Below are 15,083 nucleotides of genomic sequence, written 5' to 3' on the forward strand. Positions count from 1 at the left end.
TTGAGCAGTTTTAGGTTTACAGAAATTTGAGCAGAAAGTACTGAGAGATTCCATATAACCCTTCATTCCTCCCCAACTTTCCCTATTATTAACATCTTATATTGGTGGCATACATTTGTACAAATGATGATACATTATTATTACCTAAAGTCCACAGCTTACATTAGGGTTCATTCTTTGTTTTATATTCTATGGATTTTGACAAATGCATAATGACACATATCCACCATTAGTACCATAGAATAGTTTCACTGCCCTAAAACTACCCTGTGGTCCATCTATTCATCCTTTCCTACTTCCTGATATATCCCTGGCAACCACTGATCTTTCACTGTCTCCACAGTCTTGCCTTTTCCAGAATGTCATGTAGTTGAAATCATAAGGTATGTAGCCTTTTGAGGTTGGCTTCTTTCATTTAGCAATATGCGTTAAGATTCCTCCATATCCTTTTGTGGCTTAATAGCTCATTTCTTTTTATTCCTGAATAGTACTCCATTATGTGGATGTACCACACTCTTGTTTATCTATTAACCTACTGATGGACATCTTGGTTGCTTCCAAGTTTTGGCAATTATGAATAAAACTGCTAGAAACATTCATGTGCCAGTTTTTCTGTGGACATACTGTTTCAACTTCTCTGGGTAAATACCAAAGAGTAGGATTGTTGGATCACATGGTAAGAGTACCTTTAGTTTTATAAGAAACCATCAAACTGTCTTCCAAAGTGGTTTCTACCATTTTGCATTCCCATCAGCAATAAATGAAAGTTCCCGTTGCTACATATACTTGCCAGAAATTAGTGCTATCAATGTTTTGGATTTTAGCATTCTAATAAGGTGTGATGGTATCTTATGGATTTTTTGTTTTATTTATATATTTATTTATTTGAGACAGGGTCTCACTCTGTTGCTGAAGCTAGAGTGCAGTGGCATCTATAGTTCACTGCAACCTCAAACTCCTGGGCTTGAGTGATCCTCCCACCTCAGCCTCCCAAGTAGCTGGGACTACAGGTGCACATTACCACACCCTGCTAATTTTTTAAATTTTTTGTAGAGACAGGTTCTGATTGTGTTGCTCAGACTGCTCTTGAACTCCTGGCCTTAAGCAATCCTTCTGCCTCTGCCTCCCAAAGTGCTAGGATTACAGGAGTGAGCCACTGTGCCCGGCCATATTTTTTGTCTTTGTTTTCTGAGACAGTATCTTGCTCTGCTGCCCAAACTAGAGTGCAGTGGTGTTATCATAGCTCACCGAAACCACAAACTCCTGGGCTCAAGCAATCCTCCTGCCTCAGCCTCCCAAGTAGCTGGGACTATAGGCGAGTATCATGATGCCTGGCTAATTTTTCTATTTTTTGGTAGAGACAGATTCTCACTCTCACTCAAGCTGATCTTTAACTCCTGGCCTCAAGCAATCCTTCTGCCTCAGCCTCCCAAAGGCTAGGACTACAGGTATGAGCTACCACACCTGGCCTTCTTGTTGTTTTAATGAGCAATTTATTTGAAGGCATATGATGTCGAGCATATTTTCCTGTGCTTGTTTGCCATCTGTATATCATATTTGGTGAGGTCTCTGCTCAGATCTTTTGCTCATTTATTAACTGGGTTGTTTATTTTCTTGTTGAGTTCTAAAAGTTCTTTGTATATTTTGGATACCAGTTCTTCATCAGATAATGTGTTTTGCAAAAATTTTCTCCCAGACTGTGGTTTGTGTTTTCATTCTTTTAACAATGTCTTTCATAACGCAGAAGTTTTTAATTTTGACAAGGCTCAACTTATCAGTGCTTTCTTTCAAGGAAAGTGTCTAAGAAGTCACTGCTGAACCAAAGGTCACCTAGATTTTCCCTATGTTACTTTCTAGAAATTTTGGGTTGCATTTTAAAGAATCTGAATAACCCCAGGAAAAAACGGTTAACAGCTACGGTCATTTGGAGAAACCAAATAAATAGCATGCTTGCTGCTTGATCATCTTGTGATGATCCCACTATCACCAAGCTCTACTTACCTACAGTACAAAGTTGTAATCAACTTTTCTATTCTTCCACTATAGTATGAATGGACAACCAGGATAACAAGACACTTGACAGAAGCTTCCAACATGAAATAGTTTAAAGGAAAAAGAATAAAAAGGAATCTAGATGAAAGAGAGACAATACAGTAAACAAAACAAAACTTCATAAAAACTCTAATATTCTTAGAGACAAAGAAGAACCTGCATCTATGAAACAAGAATAGGAAGCTATAAAAAAGGATCAATCAGAGAATAAGAAAGAGCTCTTGGGGCTGGGCACAGTGGCTCACACCTGTAATCCTAGCACTCTGGGAGGCTGAAGCAGGAGGATCGCTTGAGGTCGGGAGTTTCAGACCAGCCTGAGCAAGAGTGAGACACTGTCTCTACTAAAAATAGAAAAATTAGCCAGGTGTGGTGGCACATGCCTGTAGTCCCAGATACTTGGGAGGCTGAGGCAGGAGGATCACTTGAGCCCAGGAGTTTGAGGTTGCTGTAATCTAGGCTAATGCCACTGTACTCCAGCCTGGGTGACAGAGTGAGACTCTATCTAAAAAAAAAAAAAAAAAAAAAAAGAAACAAACAAACAAACAGCTCTTGAAGCTAAATTAATGATATCTGAAATTTCAGGGAAATAGAAAATAAATCTGTGTTTCACTGGACTAGGACAAAAATAATTTAAAAAAAGAAAATAAATTGGATGAAATCTCCCAGCAAGTACAATAAAGGATAAAGAAATAAAGACTTAAGAGGAGAGACAGGAAAACCAGAAGATCAATTAAAGAGCATTCAAGGGTTCAAGAACCATCCACAAAAAGGTTTGAGAAAGATGGATCTTAGCAGGGCGCAGTGGCTCACGCCTATAATCCTAGCAGTCTGGGAGGCCGGGGTGGGAGAATCACTTGAGCTCAGGAGTTCAAGACCAGTCTGAGCAAGAGTGAGACCCTGTCTCTATTTAAAAAAAAGAAGAGAAAGAGAAAGATGGATCAAAGAAAATAAAAGGAAAAAGAATTAGACTCCTAGAACTCTCCTCAGAATTGAAGGACGAGTATCCAGAAAACTGCACAGTGAAGGAAAAAAAAGAAAATGCATCAAGCAAATCATTGTAAGATATCACAAGAGCGGCATAAACAGAAGATCCACAAAGCAGAAATACAAATAAGAAGTCCAATGTTAGATTCTGATTCCTGATCTTCTGTATCTAACACAAAGCAACACTGGAAGCTAGAAGACAAGCCCAATGCCTTCAAAATACTAAGGGAAAAAAAAAATACTAAAGGAAAATAATTTCCAACCTAAACCTTGACATCCAATCAAATTATCAATAAGGGAAGACAGAAGAATAAAGATATTTTCAAATATACAAAATAACAAAAAATTCTCTCACACCAAGTCTTCCTCAGGAAGTTACTGGAGGATGTATGACTTCAAAATGAGAAACAATGAAAGTAGAAAATATGGAATTTAAAAGAAAGGAGATCCAACATAGAAGGAAGGCGAAGGGAATTCTCATGATAGTAGTAGAGAGAGATTATAGACAAACTGCTTAGAAATAGTGATAGAGAGCACTACTGGTTTTGGGCCAGGCATGGTGGCTTGTGAATGTAATCCTACAACTCCGGAAGGCCGAGGTGGGAGGATTGCCTGAGCTCAGGAATTGAAGACCAGCCTGAACAAGAGCGAGACCCTGTCTCTACTAAAAATAGAAAAAATTAGCCAGGTTTGGTGGTGTGTGCCTGTAGTCGCAGCTACTGGGAGGCTGAGGCAGGAGGATTGCTAGAGCCCAGGAGTTTGAGGTTGCAGTGAGCTATGACAACACCACTGCATTCTAGCCCGGGCAACAGAGCAAGACCTTGTCTCAAGAAAACAAACAAAAAAACCTCCCAAAACCCCCCCATGGTCCTATATGATAGTAGGGAGGTGGAGGAGAGTTTTTTCAATATTCCTTCCATATCTATGACTTCATGAATGAGCAAGAATTAAAGCACTTTAAGTAATTCTGAGAACAATTTATCTTTAGTATTATTTATTTCCTTAAAACCAGTTTTAGTGTTACATGACTTAATAATAATTCCATGTTTCTACAATGAAATAAAAATTCCAGTATACTGAAGAATGCCTGCCATACCCAACTTCCTGTCCAACCTAACAATGTCCCTATTGCAGCCCATGCAAGGTTCTTACTATGGGGAATTAGGAATAAAGCTGATTTTGTGCAGAATCAGGGCACTTTATGGGATAAATCTTACCCATTCATAGGCTTACCATGATCTATTTTGTGGGTCTATTGTAAAAAGCTGAGCTAGGAAAATAATATTCCCTTTGTTGCAAATCTGAAGTAGAAGAAAAAAATGTTTCATTTGGTAGGTGTGGCAATATAAAGATAAGTGTGTACCAGAATACAAACCCTAAAGCCTGGCTCTTCGACAGATCCTGCTCTTCCTTAGGTTTCAATTTACTAAGGTTTCTGTCCCTCCTGAGGCCAGGTTATTCAACCTTATCTGAAGTAATTTGCAACTGGCATTTTTAAATTATTCTAGCTTCTTAATTGCACATTATGTCACTGCCATGGAAATATGCCTAAATGCAAATTCATGTTGTTTAATCTTATTTTCTATTTTAGATGTGTTCTGTAAAGGCCTGGGTAAAGCAAAAATTGAATGACTTAAATTAGCCGGGCATGGTGGTGCATGCCTGTAGTCCCAGCTACTCGGGAGGCTGAGACAGGAGGATCCCTTGAGCTCAGGAGTTTGAGGTTGCTGTGAGCTAGGCTGACGCCACGGCACTCACTCTAGCCTGGGCAACAGAGTGAGACTCTGTCTCAAAAAAAAAAAAAAAAAAATTGAATGACTTTCCTAGGATAGCCCAAATATTTCCCTAGTATTACCATCATAATTTTAGATATATTTTTCTACCTAAAAAGCATGGCTCTTAATAAATACTAAAACCTACACTTAAGAATTAGGTGGCAGCTATAGCACTGAAGAGGTAGTTTTTTCTTTCTTTTCTTATTTTTCATGCAACACTGTTTTGAAGACAGAGGCAGTTCTAATCTTAGAAATCTTATTTCATTTGCTAGGCCTACCACTTAACTAGAATCTTCAGCAAGTAAGTACAGCTCTGAGGACTAGTTTCCTTATTAACAAATGGACTAGATAACCACTGAGATCCTTTTCAGGTCTACAATTATACGAATCTTCTTTCAACAGCTTTTTGTCAATATTCAGTCTGGGCCGGGCGCAGTGGCTCATGCCTGTAATCCTAGCACTCTGGGAGGCTGAGGCAGGAGGATCGCTTGAGGTCAGGAGTTCAAGAACAGCCTGAGCAAGAGCAAGACCTCGTCTCTACTAAAAATAGAAAGAAATGAGCTGGACAGCTAAAAATATATATATAGAAAAAAATTAGCCGGGCATGGTGGTGCATGCCTGTAGTCCCAGCTACTCAGGAGTCTGAGGCAAAAGAATTGCTTAAGCCCAGGAGTTTGAGGTTGCTGTGAGCTTGACGCCACGGCACTCTACCCTGGGCAACAGAGCAAGACTCTGTCTCTAAAAAAAAAAAAAAAAAAGAAAGTAGACTTGAAAAATATTCCATAAATTCTAGTATAGCTGGTACTCACAAGTGATAAAACACCATGAAGGCAGTATGAGAACAACTGAGACTACGGAAAAATAGAGCCACATAATCTTTGTTATATTCATTTAACAGTGTATCCATCACAATGTGCCACAAAATTGTATTTCCACTAGATGTTATAGATGAGTGCATAAGATTTGAATGTTCAAGGAGAAATAACTGTGACCTAGAAGTGGGTCCTCAGATTTATTTTTGCAATGTTATTGAAACAGCACTAAACATGCAATCTGTGAATTGCAAAAATCCAAAACAGTGCTTAGTATGGAAAACCACATATTTATTATCAACTACAATATTACTTATCTTCCTTAATGATACGTAACATATGGGATGCAAGGTTAGGTCCCTATCCACCATTCATTGGCTCTCTACTTTGATGTATTAATATCCTTGAGAATAATTCTTCTAAAAATTGTTCTTCAAACTTTAATACTTAAAAAATTATTTTCAGGCCAGGTGTGGTGGCTCACGCCTGTAAATCCCAGCATTTTGAAAGGCTGAGGTGGGAGGATCGCTTGAGGCCAGGAGTTTAAGAACAACCTGGTCAATATAGCGAGACCCCATCTCTATCAAAAAAAAAAGAAAGAAAGAAAAAAAGAATTATTTTTATCTTAATTTATCTTTTCTCCAATATGATTTCTGTCTTATTTTAAATCTCTCTCACCTAGATATCAAAATTATGCTCTACTGCCCATTTTTCCTAAAAATTTAAAAAATGGATTGGGAATTAGGAACTCCTATATTCATTCTCCTCTCCTATACTAATTTGTCAGTATCAATTGCTAATGTTTTGTTTGTTACCTTATGTGAATTAATCATTCTAGCACAGTCTAAACATTTTTTTACGATTACTGTGAATTCAGTAATGGATGATGTTACAGGAAAATGATAATATAAAGTTCCTACCTCGGGCCGCAGAGAAGGAAGAATAACAATTTCTTGTAATGCTTGTTTTGCCAACTCTTGACCAGCTATATCATCAAATTTAACAGCTGTTCCACTAAGGAACAAAATCTCAGTTAGTTTCCTATTAGAAATATTGTTCAGTTGTTACAAAATGAAGTTTAGGTTCTACAAGTGTAGTCATTTTTATGTTATCTGTGAAACTACAGTTAAATCAATAAAGCAATGATTTTCTGCATTTATGATTAAAAACTATCATAAAAAGTATGCAAATCAAAGTATTTATTATCTATTTCACTGATACATTTTAAAAATGAAATTAAAAAATAAAAATTGTAAAATAAAACACTTTAATGGCAAAACTTACTTGTCCACAATTTCGTTCATTATAAGGTTAGCAAGGTTGCTGTCCACATTCCTAAAATTCTTCAAGTCTTTCTTCTTTCGAGGAGCAGTTGTAGGGGTAGAAGGTTTATTTGTTCTATTTGTTTTAGGAGTACCCTTAAAGGATACAAAATTTCCATGTAAAAATACAACTTCACATTTACACTTTTCACAACTTAATAAACCTTAAAGTTCATAGAATTCAAGCTTTAAAAATAGGAAAAAGGATATAAAAATATAAAAATTGTATATGTATCCCAAGGCACAACTCTATTCACTACAGAACTACATTTGGCATGAAGTGGGTTATAGAGGATTTTATCCAGGGACTTAGTTTTTATAAAAGAAAAAGGGCCTATGATAACAGTGTCACACAATTTTGATTCTTGTTAGAATTATGACAAAATTCTAGGTATGCTGATGTTGTAAAACATTTATGTAGACTGAAATAATTTAAAAAGAAATATATAGCATTACAAAAAACAGGCTGGGTAAGCGATGCCTACTTAGGCCCAAAAAACTATGTGCCCTTGTGGATTAAAAAAAAAAAGATATTTAGCTTTGTCGAAACCTATCCATTCTCTAAAGTATTGCAAAGTACTTGTAAGAAACTTAAACAAGCCAGGCGCGGTGGCTCCTGCCTGTAATCCTAGCACTCTGGGAGGCCATGGCAGGAGGATCACTTGAGGTCAGGAGTTTGAGACCAGCCTGAGCAAGAGCGAGACCCCATCTCTACTAAAAACAGAAAGAAATTAGCTGGACAACTAAAGATATATATAGAAAAAATTAGCCGGGCATGGTAGCGCATGCCTGTAGTCCCAGCTACTCGGGAGTCTGAGGCAGGATTGCTTGAGCCCGGGAGTTTGAGGTTGCTGTGAGCTAGGCTGACTCCACGGCACTCTAGTCTGGGCAACAGGGTGAGATGCTGTCTCAAAAAAAAAAAAAAAAAAAAAAAAAAAAAAAAACTGAATAAAGAAACTTAAACAACCATAACATGTTCAAAATTTTCTATCTGCAAAAGCATCGTAATTAAAGTTACTATCCCAGAATACCTTATGAGTGGCAGCTGCAGGACCAGGTCCCTGTCTCACTCCAGAAACCATGGATAAACCACTGCAACTAGGTGCCCTGTGGTGGCTTGAAAGACCTGTGGATCCAGTTTTCATAACCGTTTTTGAACGAGGCAGTGAATTACTAGTGTGTGTTAAGGGATCTTTTCTTTTTGGAACAGCTCCACTTTCTAACAAGAAAAAAGTAAAACCATAGTGATTAGAAAATTGTCACCAGACATTATAAAAAATAATAATACAAATACAAATTTGCAAAACCAAGGTAATAATATGTTTTTAAATTCAGAAATATTTTAAAATAAGATTTCAATGAGAACTTATAGCAGAGTATTCACAGGGATTGTCAGGGTGGACGGGATTTAAGGTTAGTTATTAGGCTTTTCCTTTTCTTGACGTATATTCTAATTTTCTTATAAAGAAAAATATTTGTAAAAAGAAGAAACAACTTCATTTTGGGGACAAGGAGAGGGATATAAAAAAGTTATCTATAATGGCAAATAAAATAGCATTTGGAAATAAAGTTTCCAAGGAATAGGATGTACAGAGGGAAAGAAAAAAGAGCACGCTACTACTTTAGTTCCAAACTTTTGTGACTAAAAAATACTACAAAAGTCCACAGCCTGTTCCCACCAAAAGAATTTTTAAAATTAGTGAATTTTAATGGAGAGAGTACAAAGATGTACTTCTTAATATGTCCAGCATTTTATATGCTGTATATACGTAAATAAATATTTATAGAACACCTCTGATTAAGTCAAAAAGATTATTTGTCCTGTGATACTCCTCCACATAAATTGTAAGCTTTTAAATGTTCAAATCTCATTGCTTCTAAATAACATTTTTATATACTACATAACAAATATCAGTATTTATTAATAATAATGTCTACCGTGAAGATAAATGTTAAATCAGTCAGCAAATCAGAGTGGCCAAGAGAAAAGACAAAAGCCCCAGTTTTGCTTTTGTCATCAAATCCCTTAATATGGTTTAAGGAAACTAAAGACTCTAAACTGGTACAGCGAATAAGCTTAGTTATTTAGAGAACCAGTTTATCTTAGGTAAACTGTTACAAAATCAGAAAGAGTAAATAAAGTTCAAGTTTAAAAAAACCTCCACATTCAGCATACCCTAAAATGAGGTTCTGACACTGAGACTCAATTTTTAATTGGCACAGTGGGACTAAAACCAGGATCTCCACAAGTAAAAGAATATACAGCATCAAGAAAGAGGCAATTTTGACCATGTACTCAAATATTCAACACAAAGCCAACTTTGAGTCATTATATTATGTTAATAAAATTTATGACAATCATGAAGATTATTATTGACCCACTCCAGACTATCTTGGAGTGTTCTTCTAGGACACAAATGATTAGGACTTCTAGAATTGTTTTAGTCACAATAAGGGCTGAAACTATCCCTCTCTCCCCAAAGGTCTTGCAATTGCAGATTCATTTAATTGAACTAACAAATACATGAAATGGCCACTAAACCCAATGTACTGAGTATAGAAAAAAATACAAACAAAAATGGAAATATGGTGCCTATCTTCGAAAACAAAATCAATCTACAGAAGACAACAGAGAGTGAACACAATTTATAATAATTAGTGAACATATATCCAAATGATAAGGAAACTTAAATTAGGGGAACTTTAGAATAGAGTAAGGTTGATTAAGATGTTTTTCCAGTGCATAAATGTAAAGCTCTGAATCATATCCTCAAGGAACAATGGATACTGACCATCAGGGAAGAAGCAGGAAAGCATTCCAGAACAGGGAATGACATAAGAAAAGATGTGAAGAAAAAGCAAAATCCATCTTGGGTAATGCTAAATACCACTCATTTCAGAGGAAAAAAAGGAGAATAAAGAAGACTTTCTAGAGAGAAAATACATAATCCTGAGACTATAAATAGAAATTTCCAAAAAGAAAAATTATGAGAATGACAGGAGACTTTTCATCAGAGATAACAAATGTCAATAGGCAATGAGGTACGTTCAGAATGTTAAGGGGGAAAAAAGTGACCTGTCATATAAAAATGAGGGTATTTTCAGACAAAACACAGAAAGGAGTAAAAAGCTATACATGAAGTTAGAGAACCAAAAAAAAAAAAAAACCCAAAAATCAGAAAACCTGTGAGGAAGAAAAACTCAAAAAGGGAAATATCATCAGTGTATACTACTTGGCTTCAGGCAGATAATATTTTACTAAGTCATAATAATGTTAACTATGATTTTTTGATGTAACTAAAAATAATAAGATATATGTTGGGAAATAAAGGGTAATGGTGACCTAAGGTAATTATATTTTCTTCCACCTTAATAAAGAAGTCAATAAATATTACAAACTGATAAACCAGAAATAGCAATATAAGCATAATACTTGAAAATGTAATAGGAAGTATGAGGAAAAAATAACAAGTTAAACAGTGTATGAGGAGCTGTGAAGGGTGGGAAGTGAGAAAAAAGGGGTCAGAGAGAGAATATTATTTTTCTTTGTAAGCCTTCCAGTATTTTAAAGTCAACTTTATTGAGGTAGCATCTACAAATTATAAATCACATCCATTTAAAGCATACAATTTGATGAGTTTGTAAAAATGTATATAACTGTAAAACAGCCATAAAAATCAAGACACAAAATGTTTCCATCATAGCCCAAAGCTTCCTTGTGTCCATTTACACTCTACCCTTGTCCCAGGCAACCATTAATCTGCCTTCTCACACCGTAAGAGTCATCTGATTTAGTAATTTCTACTGAAAGAAGTTCAAGGTCACTGAATCTTTCTTTTGACATACATTATCTGCTACTGAAGCCATCGAGTAAATTTTTAATTTCAGTAACTAAGCAACTTTAGAATATCTATTATTTTTATTGTTTAATTTATATCACCTGCTAAGATTTCCTGTTTGTTAACTGATGCCATATATTCTTTAAATTCTTTCAACATATTTACAGCAGCTGCTTTGAAGTCTTTGTCTGTTAAATCCAACATCTGGGCCCAGTCAGAGTTTCTACTATTTTTTTCTTTGAATAAGGGTCATACTTTCCTATTTCTTCGCATTTCTAGTAATTCTGAGTTAAAAATCAGACAATATAGGTAACATATCGTAGCAATAAGCAGATTTACTTTGGTATGATTATTTTTTAACTCATCCAAGTGAAACATCCCAGAATGTTCCAGAAATGAGTAACACTAATAAAATAAGCCTGAGCAAGTCAGCTCATTCACTGGGGCTCACTGAGTATCAAATACCAACACTGTGTAAATCAGCTGTCAAGTCAGTATGTCCTACCAATTGGAAAACAGAATTAATAGGACAGACTATACAGGTTGAGTATCCCTTTTCCAAAATGCTTAGGATCAGAAGTGTTTCAGATTTTGGATGGGTTTTTTTTAATATTTACGTTACACTTACTGGTTCAGCATCCCTAATCCAAAAATCCAAAAGCTAAAATGCTCCAAAGAGCATTTCTTTGAGCATCATGCCAGTGCTAAAAGAATTTTGGATTTTGAAGCATTTCAGATTTCAATTTTCAAATTAGCAACAGGGGTATTCAATCTGTGATAGGGATTTGAAATAAGACCAAGTTTTTTTTTCTTAATGGGTCTCAAGAAGAGAAAGTGCTTTTTCCTAGCATGGCAGAAAAATACAATGGGATCTAGTATGTGTCATGATGTAGAAGAAAATCAAGATAACAAGGGAAAGGCATATCAGCTATTCACGGCAAGAGAATTTTTACTGTTTATCTTGGTAGGATTGTTAGGATCTAAAACATGTATTTTAGAAACTTAACTATTTGTGATGCATTCATATATTTGTTTCCAGAATGTTCCTTATGGAAATGCCAGCCCTTCATAGCCATGCTAAGACAAGCAGACAAAATACTTACATCTATACTTGAAAAAGCATTTTAAATCAGACATAGAAAAGAATGGAAAAAGGATTATAGCCACTGACTCTGTACTGTAAGACCAAGTCAAAGTGAGAACTCTTTAAGGCAGAGGTAAAGCCACAAGGGAGAGTTGACAATGTTTCTTCTATCCATAGAAATCCATTTATCTATCTGTTCTCTATCAAAACCTTAAAAGTTTATTCACATACTATTCATGAATAAAAAAGGCAGTTGTCTTATAGCTTAATCTGAGGCTTTTCTGCTATAATTTGAACACAGTAGTCTTTACTCTAATTTTAACCCTGGACATGAAACTGTTGCTGAAAAAGTCACCAATAAACTAGCTGAGATGTTGGAGAACCCAGGAAATGAAGAGTCTCCCACCTAAACAAAACGAAACCACATTTAATCTTCTGTAGAAGTTGACACCCAGAAGTTTTAGAAGACAGATTTAATCCATAGTAAATAACAATATTCTTATGTTTCTCCTTACCATGTGAAGCTTTGAATTTTTTCTAATAGGTTCTATAAGATATTCATGTACAGTACATATGAAAATTGATATGTAATGAAAATTAACACATAAAAAATTTATCTTGGAAAAAAATTGGTGTGGCTATCCATAAAAAAACACAAAAGCTTAAAATATAACAGAAGCAAAAGAACATTTAATCATTTAAGAAAATGTAGGGGCTGAATGTGGTGGCTCACACCTATAATCTTAGCATTTTGGGAGGCCGAAGCAGGAGGATCACCTGAGGCCAGGAGTTTGAGACCAGCCTGGGCAACACAGCGAGACTCTGTCTCTACAAAAAATTGAAAAAAAAATTAGCCAGTCACAGTGGCTCGCACCTGTAATCCCAGCTACTTGGGAGGCTGAGGCAGGAAGATAACTTGAGCCCAGGGGTTCGAGGCTGCAGTGAGCTCTGATCACACAACTGCACTGCAGCCTAGGCAACAGAGAGAGATCCTGTCTCTATTTGAAAAAAAAAGAGAGAATTTACCTTCATATTTTATAATCTCAAAAACTGGAGGTTGCAAACTATGCAAATGAAGCATGATTAGAACGGCTATGCCTTACTTGTTGCATGTTTATATACTATGAATGATAAGGATAGTATATTTTCAACATAGCCCTGTGAAAACATAAAAAATTAAACCTATCATTATAAAGTTAAACTAACATTATCAAGTTAAGTAAGACTCTACTTTGCATGCAAGCTTTATTATTTTACATGTTAGTGAACCTAAACCCACCTGACTGGAGATGTCCGTTGCGGCATGTCAAGTTAGTACTGTCATTATAGACGTCCGTTTGTGACTTGGAAAATGGCAAAACTGGTTGCAGCTTCTCTATGCAACAGAGGGGGTTAAAAAAAAAAAGAACAAAATAAACAAAAAGAAAAGAAATATAATGAACAAATAAAACGTGCATGTGAAATTAAAATTATTCAAGGTGTTACAAAGTTGTTACAAGATGAAGCTTTTGCACTTAAAGGTCTTTAAAAATATAATTAGTAAAAACTCAGACATGAAAATAGCAACAGAAATTAACAAGTGAATGGCTATGTTCAAAATATGCCTTATTTAGGTTAGGTAACCAGAGGCAGTTACATATCACTATTATCACCTGGAAATATTTACCAAATATTTAATATGTTCAAATCACTGTGTTGGGAGAGTACCATGGAGATAAAAAAAAAAAAAATGAATGTGGTTTCTACTACGTAGATATTTATTAAATATAATTGGCAACTTACAATATATTTTTTAAAAAGACTGCATAGTACAAAAGAAAGACCACTGAAAAAGCTTTACAGAGTAAGTAGATTATGAGCTGGCTAGGATTTGAAAAGACAAAAAGAAAGGACATTTCAGGAAAGGAAAACAGTACTTAAAAAGGTAGAGAAGGGAACTACATATGTCAGTCAAAAAATAAAGGCAATAAAATAGAGTGGAATAAGCATGCTGCAGTAACTATGTGTACAGTACACTACCATTTGTTTAAACAAACACATGTGCACAGTTAAATATATCAAGATTACCTCTAAAAATGACCCAGAGAAACTGGTAATAGCAACTGTCTCTGGGGAGGGGAAGTGAGTGGCTGAGACATAGAATGGGATGGATGCATTTCATACTTAAACTTCTAAAATTTTGTGGCATGTGCCCATATCACCTACTTTAAAAATTAATCAGTTAAATATTAAAAAGGATTATCTCAAGCCTACTTTGTACTTCAAATAACAAAAAAAACCCTCTCAAGATCTGAGTCTCTAACATCTGAAGCCCAAGAAGGTAGCAGTTTGATCTTCCTTGCCACTCTACACCACTGCTGTACTCTCTACCCCCATTCAAAGAGTCAATCTATGGCTAGTTGATGTACACTCTGCTCCACCACTTACTAGTGACATGACCTCGCATTCGCCTCAGGATTAAATAATGTATATAAGGTATGCATGTACTCTGTGCCTCATCCAAGATAGGGGCTCAATTTTTAGTATACTTTTTTTTTTTACTGAAATACTCCAACTCATCAAAACTGATTCTTTTCTTCTATACCAGCAAGTGAACACATATAAAAATGCAACATATATATTATATATATACTAATTCTCTTCAACTTTCATTTCTAAGGTCAGACAAGCAGGCACCATACTTGGTTTATGGCACAACCACACATGCCTTTGGGACAGGTTAAATAGCAGCAACCCCTTTTGCACAAAACACAAAGTACTACACAGCTTTTGTATCCTAAAATTGGCTGATACAATATACCCTGGAGCTTTTTTATAAATTGGCTTGCTAACAGGCAGGCCATCTGATTTTTCTCAACGATAATACCCTTTAAATCACCATAGTGAGATAAAAACCATTTGTGTTGGTTAAAGCATAAATTAGAAAACATACTGATTTATAAATGCATTCTTCATCAACACTCTCTTCAATGAAATGTAAGAAAAAGTTCACAGAAACATTCATTATATAACAAAAATAAATGGAAATTAAATCCTTTGTTTTGATAACTAAGAATAAAAAACTATAGAACTTTTTAGGTTCACAGAGTTTAGATTTATATGTGTAGAGACACACATACATATACATTATAGTAGTACAATGGTACTGTGAACCTTCTCTCATTCATTTCTGTTAAAGTAAACTTAGACTAACACTTGCTTTTAGAATCACTAAG

General features: G+C 35.5%; 1 protein-coding gene across 4 annotated transcripts in view; it reads right to left on the reverse strand.

Moving 5' to 3' along the window:
- Positions 1–15,083, reverse strand: part of SPAST (spastin) — a 58,730-nt gene that overhangs the window by 20,613 nt on the left and 23,034 nt on the right. For 2 of the 4 annotated variants that reach the window (XM_069494177.1, XM_069494176.1), the window contains exons 4-7: positions 13,148–13,243; positions 7,977–8,164; positions 6,908–7,041; positions 6,544–6,637 (exon numbers count right to left, since the gene is read on the reverse strand). In XM_069494177.1, the coding sequence (XP_069350278.1) occupies positions 6,544–6,637; positions 6,908–7,041; positions 7,977–8,164; positions 13,148–13,243 (512 nt within the window). The remainder of the gene's footprint in view (positions 1–6,543; positions 6,638–6,907; positions 7,042–7,976; positions 8,165–13,147; positions 13,244–15,083) is intronic. The other 2 variants (XM_069494179.1, XM_069494178.1) reach the window with 1 other exon arrangement.

This window comes from Eulemur rufifrons, chromosome 19 (assembly GCF_041146395.1).
Source record: "Eulemur rufifrons isolate Redbay chromosome 19, OSU_ERuf_1, whole genome shotgun sequence".
In the NCBI taxonomy this organism is placed as follows: domain Eukaryota; kingdom Metazoa; phylum Chordata; class Mammalia; order Primates; family Lemuridae; genus Eulemur; species Eulemur rufifrons.